Below are 15231 nucleotides of genomic sequence, written 5' to 3'. Positions count from 1 at the left end.
CCAATCTTGAAGATGAACGTCACCGCCAGGTGACACATCTTGGTGGCTATAGGATGCTATTCTTCTGCAGGCTGGGCTGGTATCATGGGATCTGCCGAGCCTAGTAATTGTCGGGGCCACGTCCGAAGGGAACATCTAGTAGAAGACTTAAAAATCCTCAAAGGTCGAGCACATGGTTTCTTAAATCATGAGGTGCTACTGGTCACGCTGCTTAAACAGTGAAAGCTGGTTGGCAAAAGCGTCACCCGGCAGATGACTCTAGCACTGGGATTGCAGTTTCACTATCTAGGTCTGGGGTAGGTTGGCCGGATAGCACTCGTAGATCCAGCGTCAAGCCTTTGAGGTGAAGACTAGTTAATAGATAGACCGAGGGCGACCACATTGCCTTGCTTGTAAGTGTAGCACCCGTATCACACATGCCCCTCAGCACCTGGTAGTCCACGGCCGTAGGGGTTCAAGCCGGAAGGGTGAGGGACTGCGTGCAAAGCGTACGAATGCGGTGGCAAGACGTTGGGAGACGACATGCCAGACGGGGCAGCCGACTGGATAGCCTTGGGAGCGGGAGGCGGTTAGTCCTATTCCGCAATGCCGCGCGTCCCAGCTCTAGCCAGGCAGGAAGACTGTCGTGTAACTGAGGCTGATTGGATGTAGCCCAGTATTACAAGGACTCCAGCAAGGAATGGTAATGCATCACGCAAAAAATGCGAAGAGACTGGTAGTAAATGCCCGCCCCGACGTTTTGAAGTCCCGCCGTGCGCTTAGCAGGGCTGCTGGCTCGACGTTCATGCAGATTTGCGTTGCCGGCATTAGGTTCTGAGGGTAAGGCTGGATGTTATATCTTGCGGATCTCTAACCCGAGCAGTACAAGGAGCTTACGTCCAGGCAGTCATGCGGCAGAGATGGCGATGGCAGGGCGCGGAGCGCGGAAGGCTGGGGACCACCTGCCTGTGGCGCGTAGGAGTAGGAGGCCCGCGCCGAGGGCGAGGCCAAGGGAAAGGGGGGATGGATGGATGGATGATGGGATGTCAAAATGGGCCCCGCATCGACAGGGGAACATTCAATCCCCCGTCATCCAAGCCACCCTCCTCCATCAACAGCCTATCCAAGCCTACTCGCCAATGTTTACGCTTCCACCAGAGAGCCGAAAGAATGCGCACCCTAGACACAAGGTATGTTCCAAGACCTTAGATCATGAAAAGCGCTGATAATAATAAATAACTGAGTATGCCTGTGTAGGTGGGCAATACGGACCTGCAGAAGCATGCAAAGTAGGTAACACAAGCTGTCATCAACCAACAAAAACGCAACCACCTCGCGGCCCGCACTGGGTGGACGCATGGTGGTCAAGCCTGATGCACTACCTGTACCTCGACAAGTCCAAGACCATGTCCCGGGGGCGGGCTGGCTCCTCCGGCAGGGCCGCAGGTTCAACCTAGCCGTGGCACTGGAGACGTGAACGCCGTCATGCCATTCTTAGCCACCAGCACGCCCATCCGTACAGGCGTCTTGTTCTCCCGCCGCGGGCCCGGCATTGGTAGCCCCGCCGTCACCTGGGTGAACCGCCGCGGCTCGTGGCGTGGTGGGAGCATGCTCCAGCCGTACTTGACGTTGCGGTTGGAGAAGGTGCAGGGTCGACGTCGATGGAGTTTGTTGTGAGAGGGCCAGAAGGAAGGAGGAGGGTTGCTAGAGCTGCTGCCAGCAGCAAGCTGTGCAGCCATGGGGCTGTTTGCGATTCGGCGGACTAGAGCATGTAAGACGCATGCCAAGATGGGCAAGATGCGCCGTTAGCATAAGCCGGAGGTTTGCCGGCACTGTGCGCGCGACCTCAAGAGCGCAGCTACGGCCGGCCCCCGACGAGGCCCCCATACTGCGCAAAGAGGTTATCGTGGCTTGGGTCTGCCCTCTCACTGACATAGGTTAGGCCTTTGCTTCTTTATGATCTCGACGAGATACTTGTGCGCGTTGTGGGTGCTCCTGTGGGAGGTCGCGCCCGTCCGCCTTTTCACTGGCACCGTACCTTACCTGACTCGGCCGGGCGGGGATGGCTGGGACCACACTGTCGTAAAGTTGGGGTTGTGATGCTTGTCTAGGGGAGAGAAGCTCCTAACTAAATGACTACTAATAGTAGCAGCTATACAAACAAAACAATAGCCGCCGGACCACGGCCTCTTTGACTACAGATACGTCCCTGCAACACACGGCCATGAGAGTGCTGCTAGTCGCCAACGCAACCATTTTCCTGTAGGTTTTAGGCACATGATTCGCATAATGCAGACTGGACGCCACACCGGGAAGCTCGTGGCAGTGCCACGGCTGGATCATGTCGTTAAGGCTATGCTGAGGAGAGACAACCACAGGTTCATGTGCCCGATGCATCGTACGTGCTGGATAGAGTTTACAGCAGTAACTTATCAGGTTCACAGCGTGACCAATCAGCAAGAGGCATCAAGTTTAAGGTCAAGTTTAAGTTTGCGCATCCCATGACATTGGAATTGAGAGTTTAAGGTTACCAAGATTTAACTAGCAGAAGGTATTATACTAGACTGTGTATGAGGCAAGGTGCACGAATCCGCTAGTCTCCGCGTTAGCAATGATAGAGACCCGGCATCCCGCAGATAAATACGGTTATGGTGGATGTAGGCGTCCTTGAACAAGGCCGCGTCTCAGCCCGCCGGTACCGCGAGGGTTGTGGCTGTTGAGCCGACGACGGCGGCGTCGCTGAGGCCCGGCGAGTCGTCGCGGCCCCGACCCGGAGTTCCTCGAGTTCACCAAGGAGATTCTCAAGGTTATCCCCGCAAAGGTCTTGACCAAGGTCAATCCCCGCGAAAAGGAGCCACAAAAAGTAGATTATTCCAATGTCAAAACTATCTAAGGGAGGAACTCGCAAAACGCAGCACAAAGCTAGATTGTTTCATCCAGTCAACCGTGAAGATGCTAGCCAAATCAGAACTTGGAGTCGGGTCGATCCGGATGGTAAGTTGACGTTGGCAAGGAATTGCTGTTGCAGTTTACCCCCTTCCGGGAAACCGCAGTGAGCAAAGTCGAGTCTGTAGGACAGCGTTTCACGTTGGTACGACGTGGTTGCGGGATCATCTATTACGGAGGAACAGTGGCTAACACTGTGGTTGGGGTATCTTAGAGACAGATGTAAGGTTTCTTTTATGTGGAACAAGATTCGATTATATGCCTTACACATGCCCAATAGCTAGTACAAGCCCAGTGTCGCAGGTACTGCAACGTCGATACGATCTGGTAGATACCCATGACATCGCTAGTAGATCCGAATGTGATCTTTGTATATAGGTTCTAGTGAGGGAAAGTCAGCGTCTTGGTTGCGACGATACGACAAGCGGCCAGAAAAGTCTGGGAAATGGACTTACCGTGCGGCCGCTCTCCCACGTAGTCACCACCAAATTCCAGTCATGTCCCTGGATGATGATGCCCGGAAGGAAAGCGGGCAGGGGATTTCCCTTCCGGCTCGCCAGCCGATGCAGCAACTGCCACTGCGACGCATGCCATACGCCCATCTGCAGGGTCGCGCTGTCCCAGCCCTCGCCAGTCTTCTTGGTCTCGATGCTGAGAGCGATCAGACGATTGCGCAGTGGGAGGAAGTCGGTGTGGTTGATGCTCTGATCCGGCAGGGAAGTTCGGAGCTTAGCTATGATTGTCGCAATGTTGGTCTGGGGGGTTGCGGTAATGGCAGCAGCTGTGGCTGCGTCTGATCCAGTTGTAGTCGTGGCGGCAGCGTCTTGGGGCTCAAATTTGGGGTCAAAGTAGAGACAAAAATCAATCTGCTTGAAGGGCGAGGTGGGTGGCAAGTAATTGCCAATAATCTTCGCGGTTGTGCTACAAATGGCAAAGCAAATAGTTAGCAAGACAAGTACAAAGGAAGGACATGATGGCAAACAGACAGAAGCTCACCATGGCATGAAGTATAAGAAGTCGGTAAACTCAGGCACGCCGTTTGACCTTAACGCTGTACACAGTATTTCGTAATGCACCATCATGTTCCATGTGGCTTCAGGATGATAGTTGACTTGGCACTCGAGGGCTCGAGACAAGACACGCAGGACGGAATCTGGGGTCGGAGCGGGGCCGACGTTGTCCCGGGCGGGCGAGAAGCAAGTATCATCCTCACATATTTCGGCGAAGTAGGAGGCCTGTTTGTGGGTCGCAAGCTCTGTCTGTGTAGCATAGGACAGGTCAGTTCAGGTCAAAGTTGGAAAGGCGGGAGGGACTTGGTGACCAACCTTGTATGATTGGGGCAAGATGCCGCGTCCTCGCGCAAAGCGACGGACCTGGGCCAACAGCTCGTTCAATTCGGCCGGGAGAGCCGATGACGAGAACCCGAGCTGCCTGATGCCGTTGTCGACCAATTCTAGCGAAGCCATATGTTTCTGGGGTGAAGACCTGCCAGAACGAGAGCTGCGATGGCTCGTACTCTGGCTGGCCGAGGACTCAGAGCGTGTGAATGCGGGTGGGGGAGAGGCGAAGGTGTTGCGTTGCCGCCGTGGCTTCGGGGTCGGGCCGTCTGCGTCCAAGTCGTCGCCATCGTCTGCCAACTGATCCACCCGCAATCGCTTGGCACGAGGTGTTGTTGCCTGGTCCGGAGAGTTCTGCATTGAGTTGACGGACAAGGGCAAGTCCGGCGGTGTGAGAGGGTCGCGCCTGCGCTTTCGAGTAACAGTCACGGGTTTGACGCGGTTGGGTTCAACCGGTATTTCTCTAGCGCAGAGACTATCGTTGGGAATATCGCACAGCCAGGCAGATATGTCAACGGGCATTTCGGATGCGACCTGATATAAAGAACATGGTAGAGAAAGTGTTGCGCCGGCGAGAATTGACGTCAATTGTAACGCGACAAGAGCGAAATTGTTTATCGCACTTTGTTTTCCTTCTTGGTCTGTTGTGCAATTGTAATTGGCCAGCCGTTGCCGTAGGCACCACTAGGCGCCTCAGCTATCCGCCTTACCCCGCACTTCTAGGCTATGCATCCCTAACCAGTTAGGATGTCAAATTTACTATTGTGCAACACATTCGGAAGTAAAAACAAGGACATGAAGTATGAGAAGACAGGGCGAAGTTATTTTACTATTCTCATATCATTATCTTCGCTCCAGTTGCCTTAGTGGCTTGCAGTGCTTCTTTTAGTATTAACATCACGTGGGATAACCCGTGCGCTAGCTAGATTAAACCCCGTGCATAAGTGGACACAATTGGTGGGTCTCCATTTGCCCCGCAATTTTTGAAGGATTGGGACCTAGGCGCACGGTCGACCCGATTAGCAAGGACAGGACGGTGTTGCAGCAGACGTGGGAAATAATCTAGCGGGTGATGGAGAGGGATGGTGGGTGGGGTGGCTGTGAAGCAGAGAGGACGGGTGGTGTAGTTTGAAATCAACAAGGAGGTGGATGTTGGACAGAAGAAGCTTGATGGCGGATGGAGGAGGATACGTCGGCGGATTACAGGAAGTTCTACCATAAGTCGTTGTGTATTTACACGTAGGTTGACTAACTCATTGACACTCCTACCTACAGCTGGTGCAGAGGCATGTATGAGTTAATTAGTCGACACTCGCTTAGTCGTCATCGAACAATCGTGCACCCTGAGACGATACGTCCGGCATCAGCTTCGTCTCAACCTCCATGTCAGCCACTTCTTGCTTAAGTTGCTTGGTAAACCCAATCCGCTGGCTCCCTCCAGTTATAGACCCATGAGTAGAGAGGAAGCCCCATAGCGTTCTAGCGTAGACTATGGCCGACTGCACCGACACGCCCATTGATCTAGCTGGCCTACTGCTTGGTCGGGCCTCCAGGTAAATACTTATCAACGCCCTCTGTCGAGACCTGCGAATTGTAAGAACGCAGCAGTAATAGGGACTTCAAAGGTTGCCGATTTTAGTGGTATAATCTGCTAGTTGCCTAGGTTCGTGGTTGTTGAAATATGGCTGAGTGACGGGGTAGGTTGAAAGTGCCAACTTTGACGTAAAGTTTGGTACAGACGTAGCGCATGTAACAGTACCTTGTAGGGTCTCTTAAATACGTTGATTCCAACGCAATAATCTGCTGGCTTGCCAGACCAACGGTTGTCGAGATATAGCCAAGTGGCTGATAAAGGGGGTAAGTGCTGGGTCACTTCCTTATTTCAACGCAACCCCCTAGAAAATAACACGTGACTAGTGTCTCAGAGGGACTCTCAAATACGCCAATTCTCATTGTATAACCTGCTAGTTGCCTAGGCTAGTGGTCGTGGAAATATAGCCACATAGCTGTTAAAAGGGGCAAGTGCTGGGCCACTCACCTATTCCAAACTCAACCCCCTGGAAAGTAGGACGTAGCTAGTACCTCGGACGGAATTTTTAATACGCTGATCCCAACGAAATAGCTTGCTAGCTTGTTAGACTAACGGTTGTAGAGATATAGCCAAGTGGCTAACGCAAAAAGTAAGCTACCATCACACTCACTTCTTTCAAACTCAGCCCACTGTAAAGTAACACGTAGCTAGTATCTCTGGTGTTCGCTTTGTGCGGCGGGTGGGACTGAGTCTGTACGGTGCTGTTTCCTGGCTGGCTGGCGACATGCGTTATCCTTATTGACGGCGGTGCCTGCTTCTTCAGCGCCGAACGGCGCGGTGCTGGTGCCGATCAACTCCGGTTCCTGGTCTTGCTTTCGTGCACGCAACCCAGCTTCAGCTCGCACAAGAACCAGTTCTCCAAGTTGCTGACTCTCCATCGGCTTCTAGACTCGCTTCAGCCAGTCATATTCGCCGTCACTAGTCACGTTGTGGTCGCGTAGAGCTTGCGTTAAATGGCCCTGCGCGTAGTCGTAGTCCAGGGGTTCCTTGAAGGAAAGGTTGTGCATGTATGTTGCAGTGACGCGGAACGGTCGCAAGTTCTTTGATTACAGTAGCCTGCGTCTTCGCACTGATCCTTTCGTATTTCTCGCTGACTGTAGCTCCCTCCAATTCCTGCCATGGCAAGCCACCTCGGAGGGAGTACATCAAGGCATGGCCCAGAGCCTATAACCACACCCGAATTCGATGACCACTGGAATCTGGTTCGGCAGCTCAACGCCATTGTAAACAACGCCAAATGAGCCCTGTCTATTCTTCTCGCCTACTCTGCACGATATCAATACTTTCTTTCCATTTTTTCAGCCTCTCACAAGATTGTGTTGCTGCTTGATGTTCTTCACTCCTGTGGTTAATGGGTCTAGGCGGTTGGCAAGGTCCACACGTTGGTCCTCGGCTTGGCTGAGTATGTGGGTCTTCTGTTTCTTTGCCAACGCTGTGAATCGTCCCACCGGTCCTTCATGTTGTCCATCTCTTCCCGATCGCCATTCTCGAGAAACTTTTTCAAGGCCCTCTTTCCTACACGCTAGATATCCTCCAGGTGTGGTTTGCTACATGTGTTTGGTCCCGTCTCCTCCGCTCTTGGACACTAGGACTTTGCTGCCTTTGCTAGAGGCTGCAATCTTTGTAGGCCATGTCAGTCTTATACTAAAGTACAGCAAAGTAACGCTGTCCTCACTCTGCCCCTCATGGTTCTTGTCGTCATCATTTGCCACATGGCTGTCTTGAATTGGGTAATCATCTTGGCTTTGCAGAGGCTGCAGATAAGGGTTCGCCACTCTGAGACGAAATTTTTCAATCCGTCGAAGAATGACAGGGTGTAGCGCGACTAGTGCTTGGTTCTCTTGGGGAATCGATACTTTGTCCGTCTTGGTACGGTCGTTCCTCTGACTCCTGACTTGATCGACCGGCAGCACCTTTGCGTCCCTCCTCGCCGCCCAGAGACATCGAAAATAGGTTGTCTGCCGATGAGGCTAGCTGGTGCCATTGCCGTTGCTGTATCGCACAAGGGAGCTTGTCGAGGCGTTTGCGCCAGTTAGCAATGTCGTCAATCGGGTTCTGAATGGCCTTCATTGTAAGACACTTCGACTTGACGGACACAGCATTTGGGCGACCGATCGTTCACCTCTCGTGCCGCTCAACCTTGCCAAAGATCAAACTATCTGTGCCATACCACGCCCGGAATTGTCTCTAGCTTACTGCGGATGCTGCTGAGAAGTAGAGGACCAAGCTCGACCGGATGGCGTTCTTGAAAATGCTTAGCTACCCTGTGTGCAGAGGAACTCTGAGGAGACTCAGAGACGCGGATACAGACAAGCCATTGACACTAATCTCGTTTCCAGATTTGCGGGACTTATGAGGCAAAGAGGTCCACAGAAACCTAGGTAAAGAGAAGGAAGGCGTAAGGGGCAGAGAACGCGCGGTTAGTCTTAAACTTACAAGGTTGTTGCTAGCGTCGGGTGGAAACAAACGGATGAGAGCGGTGGGGCTGCACCATGGGCCATTGAGACGCACAAGACAGCTCGCGCCAACATTCCCCGCTGGGCTTGCCGCTGGGTGTCACGCAGGGCCTCATGACAATCTGGCAATTGCGGACATGGGCACTTGGTTTCGAACGGACAGGCAGTGGGGGCCTAACGCCTTTATGCAGTCGTTTCCCACGTAGCCTTATGTCGGCCACACACCACCGCCTGAGTGATTGCCTACATATATGTATGGTGCTGCTAGATATGGAGTGCCGCACTACCTTGTCAAGCTGCATTATTGCCAAATTCCCAAGACAAGGACAGTCCGGAAGGGAGATTGGGAAGAGATGAGAGCGACGAGGTGAAGCTGGGAAGAAGCGGGGACCGCGGTCTCTTAACCCGCTGAATGGAGAAGCAGTGGATTGCGGCTTTGGGGGTGGGTTACGACGGTGGTCCTGGTGAAAGGAGGCATGAGCGAAGAACATGCGTTACATATCTTCATCCACAGCAATGCTGGCCTGTTGGTCCATCGACAGCCACCGCATAAAGTTGACTGATAGTACGGCAGCTATAGTTTATACTTCACTGGTTGAAAGATCCATACACTGCCTGCTGCCAAACGGAACGTCTGCCAAACGGCTGCACCTCAAAATCAGCTGACCCCTCCGCGTCCCCAGGTTAGGGACATGTCTGACGACGAAGCCGATCCGGAGTTTCTGGTCCTCCTCCGCTAGCACCTCCAGGGCAAGCTCACGCTTGTCGGCGACGCCGAGCCTGAGATTCTGCATCCTGCGCGGCGCTAAGCACGTCCAATGGGCAGCACCCCCGAATTGACCCCCATAGCCCTTCCCACGATCTAGCCGCATACTCCTAGGAAGCTCTCAAACTTACTACGATGCCAAATATCCAGGCAACCTTTCTAAGATGGCGGTTATGTGAGATATCTCCGCGTATTTCCGCCTACGTATAATTGTTGATAGAGTTAGTAACGAGTTAAGTAGTGTCGAATATGCTGTAAAAGTGGGAGCCTCTTACTATCAGGTAAATTATCACAGTTTATATCTGACAAGTAGTGTCGAACAAGTAGGCTTGGGGCATCAGCGATGTGGGGTCTCGACGCGTGACCATGTGACAAAAACAAATGCTTAGGTAAAGTTGCGATTTGGTCCAGTCGCCTCAAAATTACGTCGTATCAATCTCGCCTGCAATAAAGAATAACGTCCCGCTGCAACAGTATTCATAACATCTCTAAGCTCCAACGCGTGTCGCGCTTGGATTCCTCCATGCACTTTCACCCAGACATGGATCTCTCAGACCTTGAACCAGCCATTGCCGCGCCATCGCAGGAGACGCCCGAAATTTCAACGACGTATTGTGACCCCAGCGCAGCAGACCGGATCCTCCACTGGATCAAAACTGGCGACCATGTCATCACCAAAGATGCAACCAGCAAGCAGAAGCACGGCGCTGGGAGCTTCAGCATAGCGTCTGGCTGGCCAGATAACTATGGTTGCTGCTCAACGAGTTCACCTCCATCCTCGACACTTCGGCTTGTCGGACGCGACGACGACCTTCTCATCCCCACCGCTGAAGCCATCACCCACACCTACCACGCTGCGCAACACACCTGGTGCTCATTTGTCGCTCGCGCCCAAGCCATTCCACTGAACTGTGTGCCCCGCGAAGCCACCGATCCGACCATCATGCTGAAAAACGTCCCTGCCCTCCCTGATGAGCTTCCGGTGTCGTGGGACGGCTTGGAAGGCGTGGCTATCTGGAGGAGAGAAACGGGGGAGGAAGAGGAGGGTATTCGTCCGATTGAAGGCACCAATTGTGGAACCGAGGACCCCAGTATGGCGAGGTCATTTGGCTTTCTGGCGATGGAACCTCTCGCTTGTCGCTTTTCCTGTTCTACAGGTTGCGTCGCGTCGAACACTCCCAGAGGCCTTGGGATTCTCACCCTCTGCTGGTCATACATTTTATCGATGCGACTCCTGGAACTGCAGAAGCGAAAGCCGACATATTCCAAGGCTTGCCTCAAGCCCATCGCGTCTGCGACATATGTTCACAGCCCTCGCGATGTGGTTCTCGATCTAAGCGCCCCAGCATCCCCCCGACTGGTCCGGTGGCTCTGCGCCGTCTTATCCCCGGGGCCTGGTTGGTCTGTCCACGGTCCCCTGCCGCAATGGGCGACGCGCGTCGCTGGGGACGTCCGTTTCGTCATCGTGAGCAAAAACCGAGTCCTGTACAACCCAGAAGAACGCCCGCCGACTTCAACGCAGGCTACAGAGCTTCTCGTCGAGCTGTGTTACTTGGTCGGACTGGGTGCAATAGCCTGTTTGGATCAACCCTCCGACTTCGGGCCACGAGCACCTTACACCGCCGCCTTCCTAGCCGCCCTCGCGGTGCCCCTTTATCGGACACACGAACTGGAACCCCAACTGGCAGTTGTGTCGCTTGAGCGGTGTAACAAGCCAATGATCCGGGCAGACTCCACGCGGATTCGCCAATATGTCGCCGATCTCAAATATTACATGACCCTCAGCGCAGATGACCACGGTTCACACTCAATGCTGTGGAGCATGTTCTGGCAACCAACTATTCCATGCAATCTAGTAGGCCCATGGCTCGGAGGCACCCTTGATGCCCTACGGCCACTGATTTCTGAGCGAAATGTCTCGGCACTGACAAACGCATTTGCGCTGCGCCGCCCTCGTGTGGCCATGTGGTGGCTCGGCGTGCTTCTTCTCGGCAGCCCCACTGTTTGGGATGAGATAGTCATCTGGCTGGAAACTGCCGAAGGGCGATTTGGCGGCCGCGGTCTTGCGGCTATCTCATGGCCGGATATCGACTTTTCGGCTTGGACGGGCTCACCAAACTCATTATTCGACGAGGATATGACCGCCAGCTATCCGAATGAGACCGATCTCGTGCCTCGCGTCGATGTCCTACGCTGCCGGTTCAACCTGCTCCTCCAAAATGAGGAGTGGAACACAAGCCTCTGCTGGCGACCCTTTGGCTGTGTCCGGAAGTCGGAGGTCGAGGTGGACCTCTGGCCATCGCTGGAGCGTGGGTCTAGACGAGAATACTCGCATTGGATTTGGTGGGTCAACAAGGAGCCTAATGTTCAGCGCGGGTTCAGGCAGGATACTGGGAGGTTTGTTGATGCCAGCGATGATCTGCAGGTCATCGAGCCTCAGGATTCTAGGGATTGTGAGGTCGATGCCCCCAAACAACCGTCCATCGTTGCAGTCGGCAAGATGTTGAATCTGTTCGTGCATGATGTGACCGGAGGGGTAGCAGAATGTACTGCTGCTCTACCTGGTTTTGAGAAGCATAAGTGGCAGAAGCACTGGAACATTGTGCCTAGCCAGTGGTAATACTGAATAATGAGGACCTATCTGAAGTGGCAGGAATCCTTAAGCATCCAGGAAAGTTGTTGAGAGGTTGGACAAGAGTGTCGGCCTGTCCTTGGGAGCCAAATTCTAGTGCGAACAATGTCCTTCCTGGACAGATGAAACGCGGAAATGGTGAGCGTGAAGTTCTTGCAGTGCCGGCGAGCCTTTGAGACCCATCCTATATGTCGCCTTTGAGACCCATCCTATATGTCTCCCGTGGCTTGTGCCTCTCCCTCTTGTCGAAATGAGAGGATGAGACGTCAAAATCGTCCTCACATCCCTGGAAACCGCATTGGATCACTTGCAAAGAAGGTTGTAACATACCGCAAGCCACGAACCCGCAAGCAAACGACCGATGTTTAGTAACAGTTTTCATTAATCGCGGAACTCAAAGACGGCTTCCTTCACGGCGGGCCGGGATGCTCCCCCGAGTGGGTGGCCCTGAGTGCCTCCCCCAAATTGCTTGAAGAACTCTCGATGACAATATCCAAGATGCGTCCAAGGCACGGCCCAAGGCATGGCCTTACTGTGGAGTTACGCGGTGTCGACAGATGCAAGAATTTGCTTGAAGCCTGCTTGGCGAGCTGACATTGACGAGCGACACCTCTTTCTGGACGAGATCCCCTCCGCCATATCTATTCCCGCCACGGTGGCGACCCACTGGAGAATCTAAAGAATGGCGTTGCGTGGGGAGCAATAACAAACTGGCTGCCAGAGCCGTTTACCCGCTGCGCCAGCCGCTTCGAGGTATTGTTCCCGGATTTCCCTGACAGCGCCGCCTCAAGCCACATGATCCTTCTCATCAACGCCAGTGTCGACGTTGGATCCACTTGCCGTGGCGGCCTTCATTTGCGCAAACCACCCTTTGACATGCGGGGACCTGAACGCGGTGGACACGCGGGATAAGGTGGTTCAGGAGGTGAAGCTCGTGCGACGCCATCATCCGCGATGCCGATGAAGTCTAGAGCGTCACTGTCTTGTAGACGACCTGCAGGATTGGGCGCGGGCAGGTTGGCCAAAGGGAGGATTGAGCTGCGACGGCGTCCAAGACCGTTGTGCTGGGGTATGGAGGCTATGAATCGCGGCTTTGAATCGCCGCCGCTAAAGTGCATCAGCGTCAGCAGCCTTTCCTGGAATCACTTAACGTTACGCTCGTACCGATGCAAATCTTATGCCGCATCCTTGTGCAATTGAAATATCAACCCCGTCTAATGAGTACAAATTTTGCTGCTCTCGATTAGACAAGCAGCAGCTGCAGTCCCACAATGCCCCAAAGCAACCCAATCTACCGGTTTGAGCCTGCAATAGGCTTTTGGGTCCCCATCGTATCGGGAATCTGGATACCTGACACATCGAAGTAGAGGATTTTTACTGCGTAGGATCTGTTCCACGGTAGGAAACTTTGGAAGTGAGGCGTCAAACGTAACTCTGAAATGCCCCCCAAAATATTTGAAAAGGGATGTCCCAGTTGTAGAAGCCCTCAGCCCATAAACAGGTTGGACATGGGATGCCTGATTGACGAGGGGAAAAAGGTGTATGATAGTCGTGAGAAAGTATATCGCAATGATGCAATGGGCAATGGCGACGAAATTCCAAAGCTAGCGAAGGGTAAAACTTCGTTGGCTTTTCCTCGATAAATATCCATAACTCCTGTAGCCGAGGGAAGTTCCGAAATAGCGATGTCATAAAACAGGTAGGCCCTGGCTGAATGGCAACTCTCTCTAACTGGTATAGATGATGTTCGCGCGGAAATTTCCGTGTAGGCTAGTCGTTATCGCCTCCAATGAAGAAGACGTCGTGGACGAAGCTAACATCAAGTTGCTCCTTGCCGTTCTGAACTTCAAGTTTGTCGTGATTTTGTTTCAAGTAGATCATACGACTCTCGAGACATATGGAGTAATGGGTGCACTCTCGTGCATGTGGTAACGGCACTGCCCTTCACGCGGATATCGATAACTCTGGGAGCAGTTGCTGCCAAGTCCCAGATCTCCAGACGAAGATCGAACGGTAATCGGAGAAACGGCGAGAATACAGCCATAGCCAAAGAGGTGGAGTTGCCAGGGGAAAATGAGGAAGATTGGGAAATGAGGGAAGATCGAAAAACTGTAAGAAGTGTGGGGGACCTCTTCTTTTAAATAGGTCGAACGATCCAGTCAGTCTTTAGGAGCAATCCATCTAGCATGAACGAGTCGAGAGGCCTCAATGCCTGTAGCAGTGGCGATCTCCCAAAGCCACAAACAGCCACCCTTACCAGACGCATTCCATACCAAAACCTTGGACTAGCTGGGCAGAAGCGCTTGCTTTCCAGTAAGACAGCCGCTGAGATTATGCCTACAAGGGCTGGTTCTAGGAACACACATTGCGAACCTTCCTGCAAGACACAGCCTAGTGTAAGCCAATTTAGAAGTGGCTGTATTGCCGCAAGGCACATCCAAAGTCAGGGGTGGCGGGAGAATGAAACTCTATCTCATCAAATGCTACCGGCTATCCTCACAATCACAGCAAGAAGCACCAAACCTATACCTTTCTCAATATCAACAACCATGCGAAGCTTTTCCATGACCACAGGAAATTGTTTGCAGTCTAAAGCCCCAGGTTCTTTCGCTTTCCCCCAAGCAGAGCCCTCAAATAGCTTAGCCACAGTTCCTTCCCTGGTAGAAGCCCCAGATGCAGCAGTAGAAAAACCATCTGTCCGTTCTATAGATAATGAAACCTTCCATCGTCAGCACCCAGACATGAACCAAGGGATGAGTAGGACATACCAGTTCTATGGAATTGCTATCCTGCAATCTCGGTCCAGACAGTGTTCCAAGTCACATAGCAATGCTCTCTGTATGCAGGAAATAACCTAGCTCCTTCCCTTCTTTTCACATCCCGGTCCCGCAGGCGGTCCCGCAAGAGGCCTCCTATGCATGCTATAAGCCTAATCACACTCTACATCAAAGACATGTAGGCGGCAGATGTAGAGACATCCCAGGGGATCTAGGGAATGGGTTGTCGGCGTACCCGATCCCGTCCCCCCCTGGGGATCCCAACCGAGCCAGAGACGTCGATTTCTCATCTCAGCAACGATATCAAAGATGTCACATCCCACCACCCCCCGCCCGAGATGTCATACTTGTCCGACGATCGGCATGATCCTATTGAAAGCCAGCGATGGCCCCGCAGGCCAAATACCCGCGTCCGATAGTGGAGGGCAGGCGGCCAAACTTGGCGGGAACAATGGGCTACCCCCGGTTTGGTGGTACAAAGCTGGAAATATTCCTTCGGGACCTCCGACGGTTCAGGGGCGGTGGTGCCGGAGGGGGGAGCCAGGAGGCCGCTAGCCCGTTCGAGACGAGTCGTGGTTGTGGCTGGGCAGTTCCACCACCACAAGTCAACCCCGCCGTTATCCTAGTCGTGGTCTAAGGGGGGGGGGGGGGGGGGGGGGGGGGGGGGCAAGATCAAAAACCGGCCCACGGGGGGGGGGGGGGGGGGGGGGGGTGGAGGCGGGGGGCGAGGCGGTTGGGTATTTTTTT

General features: G+C 53.4%; 3 protein-coding genes across 3 annotated transcripts; 2 read left to right on the top strand and 1 right to left on the bottom strand.

Annotated features, from left to right (window-relative positions):
- Positions 1-899: 899 nt before the first annotated feature.
- Positions 900-2504, top strand: QBC33DRAFT_519559 (uncharacterized protein; the record flags this gene model as incomplete). The annotated part of the gene is made up of 7 exons (XM_060426300.1): positions 900-1169; positions 1237-1268; positions 1377-1652; positions 1768-1894; positions 2152-2241; positions 2275-2377; positions 2437-2504. 7 exons carry the CDS (start codon positions 900-902, stop codon positions 2502-2504), a joined length of 966 nt encoding a protein of 321 aa, XP_060278685.1.
- A 590-nt stretch (positions 2505-3094) lies between these two features.
- Positions 3095-4857, bottom strand: QBC33DRAFT_481469 (uncharacterized protein). The gene is made up of 4 exons (XM_060425355.1): positions 4251-4857; positions 3922-4184; positions 3381-3846; positions 3095-3306 (listed from the first exon to the last, which is right to left on the bottom strand). Exons 1-4 carry the CDS (start codon positions 4782-4784, stop codon positions 3160-3162), a joined length of 1410 nt encoding a protein of 469 aa, XP_060278684.1. The 5' UTR covers positions 4785-4857; the 3' UTR covers positions 3095-3159.
- Positions 4858-9516: 4659 nt separating this feature from the next.
- QBC33DRAFT_551955 (uncharacterized protein) lies at positions 9517-11725 on the top strand. Its single transcript, XM_060429252.1, has one exon. The coding sequence runs from the start codon at positions 9599-9601 to the stop codon at positions 11693-11695; it is 2097 nt and encodes a 698-aa protein (XP_060278683.1). The 5' UTR covers positions 9517-9598; the 3' UTR covers positions 11696-11725.
- Positions 11726-15231: the final 3506 nt, after the last annotated feature.

This window comes from Phialemonium atrogriseum (genome assembly GCF_030411735.1).
Source record: "Phialemonium atrogriseum strain 8032-3 unplaced genomic scaffold QBC33scaffold_41, whole genome shotgun sequence".
NCBI lineage: Eukaryota > Fungi > Ascomycota > Sordariomycetes > Cephalothecales > Cephalothecaceae > Phialemonium > Phialemonium atrogriseum.
The sequence above is the reverse complement of the archived record's forward strand: the minus strand, read 5'-3'. Positions and strand labels throughout refer to the sequence as shown.